The following is a 21,110-nucleotide window of genomic DNA, read 5'->3' as shown; positions in this document are numbered from 1 at the left end:
AATTGAAGAGCTTATTACAGTTTAGTAAATATTTAGAGATTATGTATTTAAATCCATGAGTAATCACATTGAATAGAATGACCAGTATTGTCCTTTTTACGGTATTTGCAGACCAGCATAAATTACTTGTGTAAGTTGGCTTTGGGCCAAAATTTATATAATGGTCAGTAACTACGTTCACATTAAATTTTTAAAGTATGCCTAAAATGGAGTATTTAAAAGGTAAACAGTTTGCTCATCTGAAATTGGTTCTGGGGAGAAATAACCAGTAATATTTTATGATTGCGTTAAATAAAGAAAAATTTTAGTAAATAATGGTCTTAACATGCAGAACAGTAAGCCTAAGTACTTGAAATAATTTCTGAGTAAACGTAGTGTTCATATTTTCTGCTAATAGTTCATGATCAATCAGTTTATGGTTGCTCTTCTTGCATATGTGAGTGGATGAATGAGCATTATCACGTGGGTTAGACTATTTGAATTTCACCTGTAAATTTAATCTATAATACATCTGATACTCTTAATGTAATCTTCTAACATAACTAAATCATAATTTTATTTCCTCTCCTTTCTTCTGCTTGGATTGTACGAAAATAAAAATAAGAATTATAATAGCCAGAAGATGATCAATTATTCATTCATTCATTTATTTATTTATTCATCATTTAATGAGCACTTGCAAAGTGCTTGGAATGTGAAGATAAATAAGACAGTCCCTGCCCTCCAAGAGTTCACAGTCTAGGGGAGAGGCAGACAAACACGTATAGGCAGATTCATTCTGAAAGCTCCAAGGAGAGGTGCTCAACCAGCCAGCAGAAACAGGAAAGGCTTCTTGGAGTAAGTTAGCCAGACAGTAAGGGGTGGGCAGGAGGAGAATTCTTCTCCAAGAATCACGCTCAGCAGAGAAGATAGCATGAGCAAAGATGCAGAAGCAGGTAATAACGTGATGTATGTAAGAATTATGGAGTTCGGTGTTACTAGAGCAAAATTAAGTTCTGGGCATGAGTCATAGGCAAGGTACTTGGCAGAAAAAAACCACTGTGTCAAGAAAATTCTCCTTCAGAGATCACAGAATAAAAGATATTGAACAGAATCTTTTCATGATGATAGGAACACTGATTCCTTCCCCCCCAAAACATGAGACAAGAGGGTAGGCAAGGGCCAGACTCATGATGAGCCTCCTATCTCAGATTGGGTTGTAGAGAGAGTATTAGAGTGGCCATAAGAAGGGTGGATTTGAAGCAAACCAGGCTGTAGGCAAGAGGACTGTTTGGGTAGTAGACCAACAGGCAAGAAACGGCATGAGGCTTCCGGGTGGCGCAGTGGTTAAGAATCCGCCTGCCAGTGCAGAGGACACAGGTTCGAGCCCTGGTCCAGGAAGATCCCACATGTCACAGAGCAACTGAGCCACAGCTACTAAGCCCGTGAGCCACAGCTACTGAGCCTGCGCTCTAGAGCCCGCATGCCACAAATACTGAAGCCCGCGCGCCTAGAGCCTGTGCTCCGCGACAAGAGAAGCCATTGCAATGAGAAGCCCGTGCACCGCAACGAATAGTGGCCCCTCCTCGCCGCAACTAGAGAAAGCCCGCACGCAGCAACGAAGAACCAGTGCAGCCAAAAATAAATAATTAATTAAAAACAAAAAATGACAAAGTCCATAACCTAGACAGTGGCGGCAGACGTAGTGAATGTATTCAAGAAATAGTAAAGCCAGCAGAACTTAATAATTGACTGGAACAGGGAAATTAAAAACAGGTAAAAGCAGGAAATGATTTACAAGATTCTGGTTACATTCAAAAGTTCTCAGCTTATAGGTTGTGTTTGAAACTATAGAAGGGTAATGAGTTCATCCAGGGAGAGAGTTGAGGTGAAGGAGACACAGCATGGAACCCTTAGCAATGCCACTGTTTGAGGGACAATTAAGAGGAGTACGAAGGAAGCCAAGAAAAAAGGATCAGGGTGATTTCAGGTAGACAAGAATCCTCAGCAGGAGGGAAAAAGAAAAGTACAGAAGCCAAAATTATTGGGGGATAATGGCACAGAAGAGATCCAAAGAAGCAGCAAACTGGGGCCCTTTTGCAGACAGAGCCAGCCTGAGGCGCCGCTTCCAGATTTCAGGCTCTACCTTACTTCATTGCTGCACCTCAGTTTCCTTGTCTGTTAAATAGGAGTAATAATAGGTACTTAATGGGTATGCCATGAATATTAAATGTGATAACACGGTAAAATGCTGGGCACAAGTAGGCCTTCATGGAGGTTTGGGATTTTTCCTCCCATTTCCTTTTGTAACTATTTGAACAAAAATATTCTAAAGAATTGACTGATGGTATAGGACTTTTCTCTACACACAAAGAGAAAATGGAACTATCACTTCTGTATAGTCCCCAAAATTTCTTGGCACCATTCTGAACTTATTTCCATAATCCCAAATCAAAGTAGTTTATATGTGATTCTAACCAGAATTCCCACTGTGCGTCAGAGATTTTACAACTCAAACAATGACAGATTGGACGAGCCTCAGGAGGGGTGGAACCCAGTGTATCCAATGTCATCATCATAAGAGCTGTGGAGTGGATTATTTTCCTTTATTCCTTCATCCTTAGCTGAACAGAGAGATATCCTGCTCCACGGTGTCAACAACCACATGGCCCAGATATTGGAGAAAATTCAGATTTGATATGTTCTTTCCTACTGTCCTTACAGACTATCAAAATGTCCTAGAAGTTCTGAACTTTTTCTCTGAGTTAGTGACTTTTTATTAATCCATGGCTTTTAAAATTCATTTTAATTGTTCAGTTATATTTAATAACCTCAAAATAATGATTATTAATTTTCTCCACTCTTTAGTTGGAAGCAAGGTATCATTCTTTCAACCAGGTGATGAAGTAGCTGGTAAGTTATAGGTCCTAGTCCTATTTCAAGTTGTCTGTCTTACTGTTGTTTCTTTTTCTTTTTTTCTATACAATTGCTGATGCTTAGTGTGACCTTTCTTCATATACAAGTACTTACCTAAGTTTTGGAATTTACTCTCAAATATCCATTGATGAAGAGAATTGGGAGTTTGATCACAATAGCAGAACATTTAAAACTTTTCAATATTTGTAGATACGATAGAAAGATGACCATAGTTGTTACTGTCCCTGGTGCAGCCCTTCACTGGCAGGACCCCGGTCTATAGTTAGACTGAAGACTCCAGAGAAAAGAAAAGTCACAGTCCACCTGCTTGAAGACTACTGACTGACTTGGCTACATAGAAGCTCTTCTCTCCACATCCGACTTGAATTGTACAGAGCTGCTCCCTTACCACCCTCGTAAAACTAAAAATTGACTGGAGACATTTAATTTATTGGTTTTCTTTTTTAATCCATAGTTAATACCATTTTGCAAAAATATACATTTATACTTGTGTCCTAGATATTCACACAAATATAAAGTATGCATTTAGTAGTAGTCTTTGAAATTGCCAATTCTCTGTAGAAAATATTCATAGGAAAATATTCATATAGACTTAGAAAATGTATAGCTTTACAGCATGCTTGAAGCTGTTAAGAATAAATTTATAGGAAAATTTTCATCAGCTTTTAACACAATTGCCTTTGACTTGGGTATTTTCTTTGAGAATTTATTATTTCTATCTTATCTTTATTATCTGCCCAAGAAGTCAGTGACATTGTATTATTCAAGATCCTGGGGCTTCCCTGGTGGCGCAGTGGTTGAGAGTCCGCCTGCCGATGCTGGGGACACGGGTTTGTGCCCCGGTCCGGGGAGATCCCACATGCCGCGGAGCGGCTGGACCCGTGAGCCATGGCCGCTGAGCCTGCGCGTCCGGAGCCTGTGCTCCGCAATGGGAGAGGCCACAACAGTGAGAGGCCCACGTACCGCAAAACAAAAAACAAAAAGAACAAGATCCTTTTTGTAAGAGACCAAAAATAAAATCAGATTAGCTCAGGGGAAAATGGGATTTTACTGGAAGCATACCTCACTATCCTATAGAACCAAACTCTGGGAAGGGAGCCGTGAATCAGGGACAAGTTTAATGAGGAGCACAGATGCCCCCAGGACTCTGACTTTGTTCTGTACATCAGCCATCGTCTTTATCATCATTCAGAGGTGAGAGAAGAGGAAGAAAAAGAAAGAGGTAGTACAGGTATTATAGTGTTCGTATCAGAAAATAAACTATCTACTTCCCTTCCTTAGTTCTCAAATCTCTCCCTTCTCCACACTAGTACTGGAACCTTCCTAAAAATCCCACTGAGGAAAATTTAGACTAATGCTTACTGGCATCTCATTAGGAGTGAATTCATTTTTGGATTGTGCCCCTAAAGTTTCTCGTTTTAATTTTCAGGAATTTTACCCTTGGATTCTGAAGACCCTGGACTTTGTGAAGCTGTTCGAGTACATGAACATTACTTGGGTATGTGGTAGTCCAGTGTTTTGGAACTCACGTAAGCCTTATTTCACAGATGTGTGTGGCTTTTAGTAACAGTATGATTTATTTTTATCTGCTGTGAGTGTACCTAGGAAATAACTATTGGGTGGACATATGACTACTTCTAGCTTATATTTTGTATCCATAAAATTCATTTTCAAGCTAAACAGTATTTAGACCTTTAAGTTTCTCTTACACTGCTCATGGTAAGAGGTTTGAAAAGCGATTTCTTCCTTGGCTCTTAAATTATATCAGTAACCAGAATTTTTTACTTCTTATTCTTGGTTATTAATTGAAATTTTTAAATGTATAAAATCTAGACAATACATGTAGAGTCTGAGTCAGGAAAGACTCAAAAACACTTATTCTTGTTTCTGTTGATAATATCTTTTGACCAGTATTCAATGTAACTTAAATGTTAATTTAAAAATTTTCTACAGTAATTTACTTCTTAAATATTTAAATTTAAATGAATAAATGTATAAACACAGACACTCTTCATGAAACCATAGTGAAAAGATGCTGCATCTCCTTAGTAATCAGGGGAAAGCAAATTAAAACCATTTAGAGGGCTTCCCTGGTGGCGCAGTGGTTGAGAGTCCGCCTGCCGATGCAGGGGACACGGGTTTGTGCCCCGGTCTGGGAGGATCCCACGTGCCGCGGAGCGGCTGGGCCCGTGAGCCATGGCCGCTGGGCCTGCGCGTCCAGAGCCTGTGCTCCGCAGCGGGAGAGGCCACAACAGTGAGAGGCCCGCGTACCGCAAAAAAAAAAACAAACAAAAAAAAAACCATTTAGAGATACCATTATGCATCCATGAGAATGACAGTTATAAAGTTTGACCATCCTAAGTGTTGGCAAGGATGTGGGGCAGTAGAACCTTTTATGCACTGGGAGTGTAAATTAGTACAAATGCATTAGAAAATAACTTAGCATGATCTAATTAATGATGTATTAACACCTCAGACCTAGTAATTCCACTGGTACTTTCATACACCAGAGAAGCTTGATGTGTACCAGTAGCACATGCACAAGAGTTCATAGTAGCATGGTTTGTAATTGTGGAATAAAAAGAGAAACAGCCAAATGTTCTTCCTGGGAAAATGGATAACTCAAGATATTTCTAATTAACTCATCAGTGAAAATGAATAAATAACAGTCAAACATATCAAGACAGATGAACCTCACAAACTGTGCTGAGTGAAAAAAGCAAGTTGCAGAAGGATACGAACAGTGTGATACCATTTCATTTCTATGAAGTTCAAAAACATACAAAGTTTAATTAAGCATGTGTTATTTAAGGATATAAGGAACAGGTAGGGATGAAAAGTCATGTGGAAGTTACCTTTGTGGGCAAGGCAAGAGGATGTGATCAGAGTAGATCCACGGGACTACAGTGGTACTGCCAGTCGGCTATTCCTTATGTTGGGATTCATGTTGTTTTTCATATCTTATCTATAGGTTATTATACATTCTTTTGTGTTCTTGAACTATTTTATTAAAATTTTTCCTAAGTTCTTTCTTGAATGATACAAATGCTAATCAGACCATATGGGCCAATTTGGATTTTGGACTATTAAAAATAGTAAATTTGAGTCTATATAGTAACTTGAACTAGGGTAGGAAATCTTTGGCATTTCATTTTTGAAATTATAAATTGTTAAGTAATTTATATTTAAATTAATGACATTTACTATGTCTAAAATTTCCAAGTAATACCATCTTGTTTTATTAAAAATTAATTTTTGGGCTTCCCTGGTGGTGCAGTGGTTGAGAGTCCGCCTGCCGATGCAGGGAACACGCGTTCGTGCCCCGGTCCGGGAAGATCCCACATGCCACGGAGCGGCTGGACCCGTGAGCCATGGCCACTGAGCCTGCGCGTCCGGAGCCTGTGCTCCACAACGGGAGATGCCATAACAGTGAGAGGCCCGCGTACTGCAAAAAAAAAAAAATTAATTTTTCATTAAATTTTATTCATTCATTCATTTATTTATTGGATGCGTTGGGTCTTCATTGCTGCGCGCAGGCTTTCTCTAGTTGGGGCGAGAGGAGGCTACTCCTTGTTTCGGTGCACAGGCTTCTCATTGCGGTGGCTTCTCTTGTTGCGGAACACGGGCTCTAGGCATACAGGCTTCAGTAGTTGTGGCGCGCAGGCTCAGTAGTTGTGGCTCGCGGGCTCTAGAGCGCAGGCTCAGTAGTTGTGGTGTACGGGCTTAGTTGCTCTGCAGCATGTGGGATCTTCCCGGACCAGGGCTCAAACCCGTGTCCCCTGCATTGGCAGGCGGATTCCTAACCACTGTGCCACCAGGTAAGTCCCTTAAAAATTAACTTTAAAAGACAGTTTTCCAGAAGTCTGAGGCCTGTACTTATTTATGTATATATTAAGCCTACATATGGAGCCAACTATGTGTCTTCCTTTCAAAGATAAATCTCACTTCCAAATACCGTGCAGTGAAAGTCTCTGATCCATGACTATTTTGATATAATGCAGTTTGAAAATTGAGGACGGCTGCTGTCTCTTTTATGGGAAGCTCTACTATTTTTAATTCCAGAATTTCCTTGGGCCCTTTTTTTAAAAATATTTATTTATTTATTTATTTATGGCTGCATCAGGTCTTAGTTGTGGCTTGTGGGATCTTTTGTTGCATTGCGCAGACTCCTCTCTAGTTGTGGCGTGTGGGCTTCTCTCTAGTTGTGGCATGCGGGCTCAGTTGTTGCGGCGTTCAGGCTTAGTTGCCCCGCAGCATGTGGGATCTTAGTTCCTCGACCAGGGATTGAACCTGCATCCCCTGTGTTGGAAGGCAGATTCTTAACCAATTGGACCACCAGAGAAGTCCCCCTTGGGCCCTTATTGTCCCTGTTCTTTTGAGAACCTTGTAAATATGGAGTCAACTAAAACCTTTAGTTTGGATTCCTAGGCTTGAGTTTTGATAAAGTAAGCTAAATTAAATTGTTATAGAAAGTTAACTGTTGAAAAAACAAACCAAGAATAAAAAAGGTGCATTTCCTTAAGCATTGCTGAACACTGGAGGATTATAAGATGGACCAGAAGAAGAACAGCAAACTGGAACATCAAAATTTTCTAGCTATAAAGCTTAATCTAAGACAAGAGAACCACACAAGTGACCTTTTATTTTCCTACAAATCAGGAGGATTATAGTCCCAAAATCCACCAACATATACAGAGAAAGCAATTCTATTGATAGATATTCCTTTAGAAGGGAAACACAACAAAATGTTTCTTTAAAAGAAGTACTTTAAGAATGGCCACTAACACCTGAAACATTGTAAATCAACTATACTTCAAATTAAAAAAAAGAAGAATGACCGCTAACTGTGTGACCTTTAGGCAAGACCCGGGCACATTTTACTTTGTCTTTAAACAAGCATGCCAAACTAGCTAACCTCTAATCTCTGCTGTAGCTCTAACATTCTATGAAAGAGAAAATAATTTCAGTATGTCCCCTGAAGATTTGCAGGGAGAAATAATTTAGTTCCTGTTATAATTATAATTTAGTTCCTGGAATAATTTAGTTCATGACTCTATTTTAGTTCCTGTTAATTATTTGATGATTTTTTAAAATAAAAGCTCACAACTCAGTCACCTTCTAGTAAGTCAGTTCTTTTACCAAACCAAAGAACCAGGCTCCAAACAACTCCCAAAAGATGTCTTATTAATCTTGTTTCAAAATGTTGAGGACAAAGGTAAAAAGTTGAGTAATTCTTCCAGATCTTTTGTGCTTTCAGTTCTCAAGCCATTCTGATTTTATTTTTCATACAAACAGCTCATGCAGCTCAATGTCAAAAAAACAACCCAATCAAAAAATGGGCAGAAGATCTAAATAGACATTTCTCCAAAGAAGTCATACAGATAGCCAAAAAGCACATGAAAATATGTTCAACATGGCTAACTATTAGAGAACTGCAAATCAAAACTACAATGAGGTATCACCTCACACCAGTCAGAATGGCCATCATCAGAAAGTCTACAAATAATAAATGCTGGAGAGGGTGTGGAGAAAAGGGAATCCTCCTACACTGTTGGTGGGAATGTAAATTGGTACAACCAGTATGGAGAACAATATGGAGGTTCCTTAAAAACTAAAAATAGAAATACCATATGATCTAGCAATCCCACTCCTGGGCATAATCTGGAGAAAACCATAATTCAAAAAGATACATGCACCCCAATGTTCATTGAAGCACTATTTACAATAGCCAAGACATGGAAGCAACCTAAATGTCCATCAACAGAGGAATGGATAAAGAAGGTGTGATACATATATACAGTGGAATATTACTCAGCCATAAAAAAGAAGGAAATAATGCCATTTGCAGTAACATGGATGGACATAGAGATAATCATACTAAGTGAAGTCAGTCAGACAGAGAAAGACAAATATCATATGATGTGACTTATATGTGGAATCTAAAAAAATGATACAAATGAGCTTATTTACAAAACAGAAGCAGACTCACAGGCTTAGAAAACAAACTTCTGGTTACGAAAGAGGAAATTTGGGGGGGAGATAAACTGGGAGTTTCGGATTAACATATACACACTACTGTTGATACATACAAAGTAGATGATCAACAGAGACCTACTGTATAGCACAAGGAACTCTACTCAGTATTCTTTGGTGACCTATATGGGAAAAGAATATGAAAAGGAATGGATATATGTATATGTATAACTGGATCACTTTGCTGTACACCTGAAACAAGCACGATGTTGTGAGTGAACTATACTCCAATATAAAAGTTAAATTTTTAAAAAATTGGCACACATTTTCAGCATTATTCCTTTGGACCTGAGGTAGAAAGAATTGAAATTGTAATTCTTGGGCTCTGACATACTGTTATTATTGATCCATACATGGCTCTCTTCTATTTATTTTCTTAGTTTTTATGACATAATAAACACTTGTGTACCACCTAACACAAAAGCAAGGATCTCAGCGTTAAACCATGTCCAACCATGTAATTTTAAAGCCTCTGCAATCTTAAATGTAGTTTTATTACTGTTAGAATTTTTTAAGCACTGAATTTGTTATTTCCTAATGAAAGTATAGGTAGTCCCAATTCTTATGATGAAAGATGTTCCCAAAAAATTCCATATAAATAAATTTTACATAGATTGAACATGCACTGTTAGAGTAGATGGGCTTTAAAGTCAGACTTTGAAACTTGTGGCCTCAGACAAATTAATTACCCTGAACCCCATTTCATAATCAGTAAAAGTGGGAAAATAGCTATCTTGAGTTTGGTAAGGAATAAAGTACTGTGTGAGATATCCCCTGTTTTACTCTTTTAATGCCTTGCTTGTCTGTCTGAACATTTTCATCATGTGCTTGGATGCTTTGCTTCCCCACTAGATGGCACTAATTAGTTGGTAAATTCAATGCTGACTGGCCATGCTAACCCATCTGAATCTATTGACATAAGAGGAAAAATAGTCCTGGTAAAGACTACAGAAAGTGTTATAAACTTGATTGTAGGTAAAATGAGAAAGTATTGCCTATACTGTGAAAAAAATCACATTCAGTGTACAACATAAAAACAATAAAAATTAAATAAACATATTAAAGAGCAGCTTAATGGTCAGAAAACATAAAGCTAATATGGCTTAAATTACAGTATATTAGGAGTTTGCATTTTGTTCCAAGTGCAATAGAAAGCCATTGATTAATTTTAAACACAGAAGTGTTAGGATGTCATTTATGTTTTTAAAAGATCATTCTGACACTTCTGTTTTTCAAAGACACCACTAAAGAGATTGAAAAGAGAAGCCATAAAGTTAAAAATAATTATAACACATAAACAAGCAAATGACTCATCTAGAATATATTAAGAATTTTTACAAATCAATAAGAAAAAGTCAACAACAATAGAAAAATTAATAGAACACTTGAACAGTCACTTCACAAAGGGAATTCCATATGGCCAACAAACACGGAAAGGTACTCAACTTCATTAGTCGTCAGGGGAAAGCAAATTATCAATAAGATCACATGTAAGAAACCATTACACATCCATATGATGGGCAAAAATGTATAATACCAGGGTTGACAAGGATGTTCACAACAGCAGCTGTGGGAGAGTAAATTCATACAGCCACTTTGGAAATATAAAGTCGAAGGTAATATATCCTGGAGCTGGGATTTCCATTCCTCAGTAAATATCCTGGAGAAAACCTGTGTACCAGTGTAAGAGTAACTTTTATACAAGAGCATTCTTAGTTAAGAATGCTTAACTACCAAAAATGGGAAAAAAACACAAATGTTCCTTGACTGGAGAGTGGATAACCAATCCATTCTATGAAATTTGATGTTGCCATAAGACATCAAAAATGGAAGCACTGGGCTTCCCTGGTGGCGCAGTGGTTGAGAGTCTGCCTGCCGATGCAGGGGACACGGGTTTGTGCCCCGGTCCAGGAAGATCCCACATGCCGTGGAGCGGCTGGGCCCGTGAGCCATGGCCGCTGAGCCTGCGTCCGGAGTCTGTGCTCTGCAACGGGAGAGGCCACAACAGTGAGAAGCCCGCGTACCGAAAAAACAACAAAAAAAAATGGAAGCACTATACTATAGCCACATGTAACAAGAAAGGATGTGTCTTAAAAAACGATGTTCAGCAAAAAAGAAAAAATGTGTATGGTACAATTGCATTTAGATAAATTTCAGAAACAGGCAAAACAAAATTATATTGTTTACGAATGGATACTTGAGTTATTAAACTATGAAGGTGAATAAGAAAATACATTAGAATGGTGGTGACCTCTGATGTCAATTATATCTCAATTTTTTAAAAAAACATCTCTGGGGCTTCCCTGGTGGCGCAGTGGTTGAGAAGCCGCCTGCCGATGCAGGGGACACGGGTTCGTGCCCTGGTCCGGGAAGATCCCACATGCCGCGGAGCGGCTGGGCCTGTGAGCCGTGGCCGCTGAGCCTGCGCGTCCCGAGCCTGTGCTCCACAACGGGAGAGGCCACAACAGTGAGAGGCCCGCGTACAGCAAAAAAACAAAACAAAACAAAAAAACAAACAAACAAAAAAAAACGTCTCTGGCCGGAGAGGCGAGGCTGTTGGCGTGAGGGCTGTGTCCTCTCTCTCAACCAGGATGGTGGTTACTTCATATTTATTCATCCAGCTGTACTTTATTTCGTGTACTTTTCTGCATACATTTTACTTTAACAATAAAACATTTAAAAAATACACACACACACACACACACACACACACACACACACACACTCCTATGCTGAAAGTGGAGTATGCATGGGTAAGAATGGAAACAGAGAAACTGTAATGTAGGTGAGAGATACTAGAAGTAGGCTTGGACCAGGGCCATGGTGGGAGCAGAGATGGAGGGAAACAAATCCAGGAAGCAGATCTAATGGGACTTGCTAACAGATTGTTTCCTCTTTTTCTTTGTGGTAGTTCACAAACCAGAAAAAGTTGCATGGACAGAAGCTGCTGGAACCATTCGGGATGGAGTACGAGCCTATACAGCTCTGCATTATCTTTCTCATCTCTCTCCTGGAAAGTCAGTGCTGATAATGGATGGAGCAAGTGTAGGTGCTAATGGTTTTGTTAAGAAACAGACCAAAATACAAATAAACTTAGGGAATTGAGAAATGGGCCATCCATTTGCTAATATAATTTGTTGCCAGTTAGCTTATTCACTGATACATTTACCAAACTCCCATTTTCTAAAATAAGCAACTTTTATCAAGGAGATAAAAGTTAGCATTACTGTGTTTAGTTTCTTTTTACTTTGAATCTGCTAGTACTTTAAAAAAGCAGACAAGCCATTTTTATTCATGTCTGTTACACAAAGCCTGAAATAGCTCATAGTCTGAAGCCAGACCCCAGGACTCCCTGCCAATTTTGTATCATATCCCTCATACTTACACTTATGTGATTAAGGTGTTACATTTATAGATAGATCACACAAGCTCAAAACTGTGCTAATTTAAACATATTACATACATCTTCAAAATATAGTTCAAGATACTAAAAGAGATTACATAAAATATAATTATAATAGAAAAATGTCACAAAACTTGGGGTGATTTTATAGTTTTATTTTCTAACTGGCTGTTGATGAAAATGCTTTTTCCCCTGCTTTTCATTGAAAAAAAGGCATAACTGTCTTCAGCATTGGCTTCATCCTATGTCCTACATCAGGATAGTAGTGTTTCCCTGAACTTACTCCACAGGTCAGCAAAAGGATGGAACTTTTGAAGTTGAGGTTGCTGGACTTGCATACGTATTGATATTATATAATTAGCTTAGTACATTATGCTGGCAAGGCCCTTAATGGCCCATTTATCTCATTCCAAGGCCGTGTTCTGAATTCGGCCTCTGTCCTTGAAATTGTGTGCTGCTTGCAGTCAGACTGGCTGAGAGCCTGTGGCACACATAGCTTTTCCACCACCCCTCTTGAGGAAGAGTGTGTCAAATGTTTCCACTTCTAAACTTATACGTATTTTTTTCTTTTTCTATCAGACAACATTTTAAAATATACTGAGGTAGCACTAAACTATTACAGTTTATTAAACGACCTATAAAATGAATTAGATACGGCCTCTGCCCTATATCTATAACACCATCGTGTATTTGTTTCCACACAGGCACTTGGAACAATAGCTATTCAGTTAGCACACCATAGAGGAGCCAAAGTGATTTCAACAGCGTGCAGCCTTGAAGACAAGCAGTGTCTTGAAAGATGTAGGCCTTCTATAGGTGGGTAATAGTACTCAACACAGACTTTAAAACATAAAATTTTGAAGAGATATCACCTTAAAAACTGCACTTGTAAAACAAACTGCAGGGCTTTCCTGGTGGCTCAGTGGTTGTGAGTCCGCCTGCCGATGCAGGGGACACAGGTTCGTGCCCCGGTCCGGGAAGATCCCACATGCCGCGGAGCAGCTAGGCCCGTGAGCCATGGCCGGTGAGCCTGCGCGTCCGGAGCCCATGCTCCGCAACGGGAGAGGCCACAACAGTGAGAGGCCTGCATACCGCAAAAAAAAAAAAAAAAAAAAAAAAAAAAAACCAACAAACTGCAAAATGCCAAATGCATGTCATTTAAAAAATGCACTTAGTATCTGTGCTAAGTCCAAGTTTACATAAGTTATAGTTTAAATTTTAATGATTTGTTTCTTAAACCTACATTTTTCAGTGTTTTTTCTTCTTTGCCTCATTGTTACCAACTCACCCAAGTTTGAATTAGGTGAACTTTGACACGGTTGAGAAACACCTGATGCCTCTTTGGTTTTAGTCAATAAATCAATATATTTTTGCATCACTTCTCATGTTTCTCAACCTCTTTTACCCAGTGATATGCCTCTAAATTTGTCTGTTTCCTGTGATACACTAGGAAGGGAGATGAGCCACTTACACAGAAACCCAGGTCAGATATAGTTTAGGATAAATAGGACATGGTAGAGGCTGGGGAACTCTTGAAAAGATTGAACGTATACGAATAGTGATGAATATGGAAAGGAGAAAGAAAATAGAGATTGAAAAAGAAGAGAAGAAAGATAGGAATGGAATTTTACAGACTGGAGTTAACTGAATTAATGTTGGAGTTTAACAGATGAAGAGAAAAGAAGATGAACAGAGTGTAAGTGAGGGGCAGGCAGGAAGGAAAGTAAGGTTCATTGAGTGTTAATATGGATGATAATTCCTTAAATCCTCAACAACCCAGTGTCAACTAACTGGGAAACAGCATCTCAAAATTTAGCTTGTCCAAGGATGTACCACTAGATGTACCACTAGGCCTGGAATGGAATTTGAACCCAAGCCTGCCTAATAGTAAAGCCTGTGTTATTTCCATAGTTATGTTATGCTTCTGGCAGAGATAACCAAGAAATGGAAGGAAGGTTAAAACAGGGGCTGGAGAAAGGAGGAAAATAAGAAAAAAAAGGTAGAAGAGAGATTGAAAATGGAAGGGGGTGGGTAGCATGAATAGTATTGTTGAAGGGAGCGGTTTCCTCTTGGTTAACCCTGCCCTTCTGAGGTGCTTCAGCCCCCTTTCCCTCGAGTCCCCCCACCCTCACCTCCATCCCCCGAGACTTCAGTCACCACTGGACAACACCTCCAATCTGAGAATCTCTGAGAGGAATTCTCTTTACTGAGAAGGTGTTAAAAGATACAAAAATGAAATATAAACATGTCTTCGTTTGCCAATTCAAATTGAGATTTTTTTTCTTAGTTCTCTCACTGGCTTGTTGTATTAACACATTAAAGCAACCAGTTAAAATTAGTTTAATTTTTACTAACCCTGCTTCAAATAATCCTGGGTTTTTTTTCACCTTCGGGATTTTTTTTTGTTTTGGAGGGCAAAGTCGGGAGATGCGGGTGTGGGCTGGGATCTCTGACTGAGAAAGGTTAAAACGGCCTCTAACAGAGAAGTACCAAATCACATAAATATATCTTTGTACTTTTTAGCTCTAAACTCTATTAAATCTGAACATACTTAAGAAATTGCTTAATCTTTCAGTCCACATCTTCATATATATGTACCTCTGTGGTTTAGAGATTCTCAGTTCTGGCAAAATATCCTTTAGCTGTAAAGAACAATCCTCTGTGTCAACAAACCAACGTTGGGACACATTATCCACAAAATGCTCATATTTTTATTTTATTGAATATACCAGTTCCTTCATTTAAATTGATCCTTAGCAATACTGGTTAGATGAGAAAAAGTATAATTTGATTCAGTAATTGCTTCAACCATTTAATTCATTTCAGAGAAGAAATATTTATTTGCTTTTCTTTCTCTTCTTCTCTGAGTTGTGTTGATCACACACAGATTGCCTGACTTCCTGTCCTTTACAGCCCGAGTGATCGATGTGTCCAATGGGAAAGCCCAGGTTGCTGAAAGCTGTTTAGAAGAAACAGGTGGCCTTGGAGTAGATATTGTCCTAGATGCTGGAGGTGGGTACTTTACTACATCAGTAGTCTCTGTAGTTTTTTTATTGTGATGGGTGAATTCCTGGGGAAAAAAAATATATAACCAGGAAGTATTTATTTATATATTATTAAATTGATGTGTAGCGTTTTTTTTATTTTTGAACTTTTCTATTTAAATTGGCGCTTCTTCATTTTATTCCCATTGTAAGCACTGTCTGGAAGAGAGAACATACTTGCCTTTTAAAGTGTAGGCATTGGACTTTCAGTATCTCTACAAGAAATCTGCAGACATGATCTCCTCAGTGGTTCCTAGATTAGTTCAGGTCTCAGCCAGTTGCTTAATTAGTCAGTTCTGCTATGTATGGCTGCCCTCTATTGGATGGTAGACTTCTGCAGTCCTTGTTTGGAAAGTGCACAGAATTTTGTTGCATTTTCACCTTGCTTGAACTTCTGTAGTTTAACCAATATCTACTTAACACCTAATCTTTACACTCTTAGGTAGTGCCATCACACCTAAAGAACAGGTTTCACAAGCCTGCAAAGGGATTCTGTTTATACTTCGTTAGAATTTATCTTCTATCCTAAGAATCGTAATGAATACAGCTATGACCATATGTATTCCTTTTTAGCCAGTATTTTCAAGATTCGAAATTAACTCAGAAAAATCTTTCAGTGGAAGTGAATGTATACTTCATTAACTTTTCAAATGGACATTTCAATAATTATGTCAAAATATGACTGTCTTTTTTTTGTTTGTTTGGCTACATTGGGTCTTTGTTGCTGCACGCGGCTTTTTCTAGTTACAGCAAGCCGGGGCTACTCTTGATTGCAGTGCGCGGGCTTCTCATTGTGGTGGCTTCTCTTGTTATGGAGCACGGTCTCTAAGCGCGCGGGCTTCAGTAGTTGTGGCACGCGGGCTCTAGAGCGCAGGCTCAGTAGTTGTGGCACACAGACTTCGTTGCTCCGCGGAATGTTGGATCTTCCCGGACCAGGGCTCAAACCTGTGTCCCCTGAATTGTCAGGTGGATTCTTAACCACTGTGCCACCAGGGAAGTCCCAGTATGACTGTCTTGAATCTGAGTTCCTTACTCAGAAGTCAACTTTTCCCAAAGTGTTAAGCTATCAATGTTATGATTGAAACTATCAGACTTAGTTATGTGCTATGTTATCTTGCCTGATTTTCAAATTAAAATAGACTTTTTATCTTTAGTTATATCACTTATAATTAAATCTAAAGTGTATGACCAGTTTTAATGCAAAAAATATATTTTAAGTGTCTGAATACAAAATGCTTCCTTGTTACTACATTAAAAAGTAAAGAGAACTAGTTTGAAGAATAAATTTTTATCAGATTACTATAAAATACATTTTCTCTCTCTCTCCCTCTCTCTCTTTAAACAAATCCTTTGTAAGTGAGATTATATAGTAAAGATGATGAACCAGCTGTAAAATTACAACTACTACCACATAAACATGATATCATCACCCTTCTTGGTGTTGGAGGCCACTGGGTAACGACAGAAGAAAACCTGCAGGTATTATCAGAAACAATAAAGCATTACTGATACACCAAAAGGATGCAATTAACAAAGAATAATGCTTAAGTCTTTTAGCAAGATGTGGCTAAATTTGTATAAATTCTGAATTATATCCTATTTTTAAAGAAATGTAGCTTTATTTGTTTTAACTTCTAGCTGTTGGCCAAATGTTGAAATATAGTGCTTAGCAAAGGAGTTCATTTAACTTTTATTTAGTGGTTTGGAAGTAGTGACATGAATTTTTTAATAGTGTTTCAAATAAGATTTTTTTCCTTAGTAACAAACATTCTTGTTGACATATACTTAAAATATTTCTATATAAAATTATGACAATTTCCTAATTCAAATTATAATTTACTATATATGTGTGTGTGTGTGTATGTGTGTGTATACACATTGTCTTCCAAAGTTACATTTCTCAACAAAATTCAATTCAAGTATTTTTATCATGGTTGATATGCAAATACCATAATTCTCATGTACCAATCTTCACCAATTTTCCAACTTCCTCATGAAGATGACTGGTGAGTAGCAACGAGAAATATCTCTCTCTCACACACCCCCGCACACATATACCTACTACTGCTTCATCACCTCTAGATTGGCCTTGCATTTGACCTTGCTGTTTCATCATTTTGGACAATGCATTAGAAAAGAAAACATTATAGTATACATATTATTATTAAAGTTTGTGTGCTGATTATTTGTGATTTGGGTATTATTTAATTTGTGTAAAAGCTTTTCTGGCTGAAGATGCCAATCATTCTTCTGCTATTAAACTCACAGTAACTGATCATTCTTTGTGCATTCTATCCAAGCTGGATCCTCCAGATAGCCACTGCCTTTACCTCAAGGGAGCGACGGTGGCTTTCCTTAATGATGAAGTTTGGAATTTGTCAAATGTACAACAGGGAAAATATCTTTATATCCTTTTTTTCTACTGACTTGAGTTTCTGGCTTGAAATTTACCTTGTATTCTCATCATTAAGTTCTTTAATAATAATAATAATAATAATAATAGCAACTAACTTTCATTGAACATGCCAAACAGTGTTCCCAGTGCTTTATAGGTATTAATTTATTTAAATATTAAAACAGCCCTGTGAAAGTTAAGTACTACATTATCCCTGTGTCACAGGTAAAGAAACTGAAGGACAGAAAGGTTAGTACATGCCTAAGGATGTAGCTAGCAAGTGGCAGGACAGGAATCACACCCAGGCAGTCTCGCTCGTTTCTGAATGAGAAACTATAGAATACATGGAAGAGTTTGCTTCGTTTTTAACCGGCATTATGGAAATTACAGATCACTTTGACAGGCTGCGTCTTTACTCCTATGGTGGTGCCATTGTGTTAAACATTTCAGAATAGTTATCAAAATTAAGAGTTTGTGGGGGGTTTTTTTGTTTTTTGGCGAGTTTTTTTTGGCTGCGCGGCTTGTGGGATCTTGGTTCCCCGAGCAGGAATTGAACCCGCCTCCCCTGCATTGGAAGGGCAGAGTCTTAACCACTGGACCACCAAGGAAGTCCCATGTGGGGTGTTTTTAAGAATATCAATACTAGGAAATCTTCATCAAATGAAGATGGGTTTGATTTTTTTAAATGGAAGTGATTCAGTAACAAATCTAGTGAATGAAATCGATCATTCCATTTTGGTAAAAGTAATGAAGAGTTTTCTTGAGAATATGAGAGCAGTTCCAAAAGAAAGGTCCAAACCTCTTTAGAGCAGGGTCAACTTAAGAATAAACGTTTTATTTCTAAGACGCCTGTTTTAAAGGCAGCTGTACTTGGTAAAAACTTTAATATAGTGGATAAAAAATAAGTTCTCATTACTTAATAGAATATAATTGTGCGTGAAGAAAGAGACTTGCACAACCGTATGTTTGTCTCACTGAATATCATTCTTTATTTTTATTAAATGTGCATTGTTACAAATGCGTGACGTGTACAAAGGCCAGCCTCCTCTAAGAGCAATGGCAGACTTAATACACAGCTTTCAAATAGTTGAATAATATTTAATTAGTATACTGCATATGTTGAGTTTTAAAGAGTACACATTTCAAAACCAGGACATCCCCTTAATGTAGTGAATGTGTGTGTTTAATGTATTTCTGATTAAATATTTTCATATTAAATTTGGAAAATAAACTTAATTTTCAACTTTCTAAAAGAATTCTTTAAATTTCAACTTTAAATAATGACACATTCAATAACATTGTAATTATCAAGAATACCATGGGATGTTAATGACAGAGACCATGTATTAAAAGTAACATAAGTTAGTATGTTTTGAATCTTTCATGTCAGAAGGTAGCCTGGCTGCTAAGCCTGCGTTACTTAATAACTTAAATCTCTCACCTGCTCCCCTTTCTCCCCACCATGAGATTTTAACCTATTTGACAAATCCATGGACCATACTGAAACGTGCCATGTTCATATGAAATGTTAAACTTCCTGAATCAGACTTCAGTCCTCACTTGTGCACACCCCCTCAGTTGCATCACACATGAGCCAGTTGCTGCTTGTGATTTAACATAGCAATCTCCTTCCAGTTGTGTGATTATATGCCATAAATAATTCTCCTGTACTAGCAGTTATATAGACTCTCAGTTCTAATATTATAATTTCAAGTAAATGACTAGAGTTTTAAATTTTACCCTGCTTTTTAATTCTCTTAGTGGCATATATTACACACACAGATTATTAACTTTCCTGCATATGTATTTATTAGCTGGTTTAATAAATAAATGTGCACCCAAAGTAAGAGAGATAAGTGCTAAAATTGTTTTTTAACTAAAAATAACATAAGTGGCGCTAAAATGAAACCCTGACCCCATTCTGTTACCATCCATTTGGGATAACACTAGTCATTACTTACGACAGGCATTAGGCTTCTTTCATCTCTTGTCCTTAGAAGTTTAGGCTCTATTATGTCACCGTCTCTCTCAAATCAGTTCCCCCATTTTCCTGTTTTAGAGGTAAACATGACAGCTTACAGAATTTCTATTAAAAAAAAAAATAGGTGACCTGCCTAGTACCTTCTGCTTATCAAATGGTTTTATTTACTCCTCTCTCCTTTACGTTGCCACCTTAACAGTCTTTCCAGCTACGTATCTTAAAAGATGTGATGGAGAAGTTATCAACTGGTGTTTTTAGGTATGCTAAATGACCAAATTATTGTTCTTGTTTATTTTTCTATTTTCCAGGAGATAAAATGGGCATTCCCATTTTTGTTTCCGCTTTCTCAGTACACCTCTTGCCTCCATATTTTATTATTTTGCTTAGATAAATAGCTGCTCTTTAGTATTTCTCGAAGTGTATATACACCAGTATGCATTCCCTAAGATAGACGTGGTTCGTTAGTTTTCCTTACTCCATTCCATACTGTACCTCACCCTTTGCTTATCCTCATCACCCCTCCCAAAGCAACTTGAAATAACCTACAGGTTGACAAGAAAGTACAATTTTTTTTTCAGCTGGATCTGTTTATCAAAAAAGAGAGAATGCATAAAATAGGTATTTTCCCCCCTTCAAAATTTAACTGCTTTTAACAGTGGAAATGGACAAATTTGATTTAAAGTAATAGAGTTGAACTATAGCAACTTTAAACTACTATGCTGTGTGCTCTGTTCATCTTTAACTAGACATTTCTAATAATTTCATTCTTCCTCAGACCTCAGTTGGATGAACCCATTCCACTATACGAGGCAAAAGTTACCATGGAAGTTGTTCAGAAAAATCAAGGAAGAAAGAAGCAAGTTGTTCAATTTTAATTTTGTTCTTTCTCAGACCTCAGTTGGATGAACCTATTCCAGTATTGAACCAGAGTTTCCTTGCAAATTGCTCAGAAAAGTCAAGGAAGATAAAAGCAAATTTTTATGTTTTCAAGCACGTTTTCCTGCTGAGACACGATGCTCAGAGTTATCTGAAGTATTTGAAAAGTATTTGGAAACAACGTACAGACGGGTCAAGACAATTCTAAAATTTAACATCTAAAGGGAATATTCTGAAAGCCTTTTAAATTATTGTTCCTATATATTTGCCTCTTATAAAATTCTTTACATGAAGAAGACTGCTTTCAGCAGAAGCCACGCTACTCTGATAAAGCTGTTGGAGTCTTGCTATGTCAAAATAACATTACTTTTGTTATCAACTCCATTCTCAACCCCTTCCTTCTTTAACATCCTTTGCTGTCGTAATTTAATACTTTGAATATATTTTCAAGTCTCAAAGGAT

The 21,110-nt window shown here is 37.8% G+C and overlaps 1 protein-coding gene across 8 annotated transcripts in view; it reads left to right on the top strand.

Moving 5' to 3' along the window:
• The window catches only part of CRYZL1 (crystallin zeta like 1), a 34,710-nt gene extending 13,601 nt beyond the window's left edge, over nt 1-21,109 (top strand). For 3 of the 8 annotated variants that reach the window (XM_019922322.3, XM_004318503.4, XM_019922326.3), the window contains 9 exons: nt 2,848-2,892; nt 4,346-4,414; nt 11,861-11,994; nt 13,057-13,168; nt 15,266-15,364; nt 16,754-16,875; nt 17,697-17,802; nt 19,985-20,030; nt 20,548-21,027. In XM_019922322.3, coding sequence (XP_019777881.1) covers nt 2,848-2,892; nt 4,346-4,414; nt 11,861-11,994; nt 13,057-13,168; nt 15,266-15,364; nt 16,754-16,875; nt 17,697-17,802; nt 19,985-20,030; nt 20,548-20,647 — 833 coding nt within the window. In that variant the 3' untranslated portion in view covers nt 20,648-21,027. Of the gene's footprint in view, nt 1-2,847; nt 2,893-4,345; nt 4,415-11,860; nt 11,995-13,056; nt 13,169-15,265; nt 15,365-16,753; nt 16,876-17,696; nt 17,803-19,971; nt 20,031-20,547 lie in introns of all 8 variants that reach the window. The other 5 variants (XM_019922325.3, XM_033856031.2, XM_019922324.3 and 2 more) reach the window with 5 other exon arrangements.
• The last annotated feature ends 1 nt before the right edge of the window (nt 21,110 follows it).

Source organism: Tursiops truncatus, chromosome 4 (assembly GCF_011762595.2).
Source record: "Tursiops truncatus isolate mTurTru1 chromosome 4, mTurTru1.mat.Y, whole genome shotgun sequence".
In the NCBI taxonomy this organism is placed as follows: domain Eukaryota; kingdom Metazoa; phylum Chordata; class Mammalia; order Artiodactyla; family Delphinidae; genus Tursiops; species Tursiops truncatus.
Note: the sequence above shows the minus strand (reverse complement) of the source record. Positions and strands in the feature narration are given on the sequence as shown.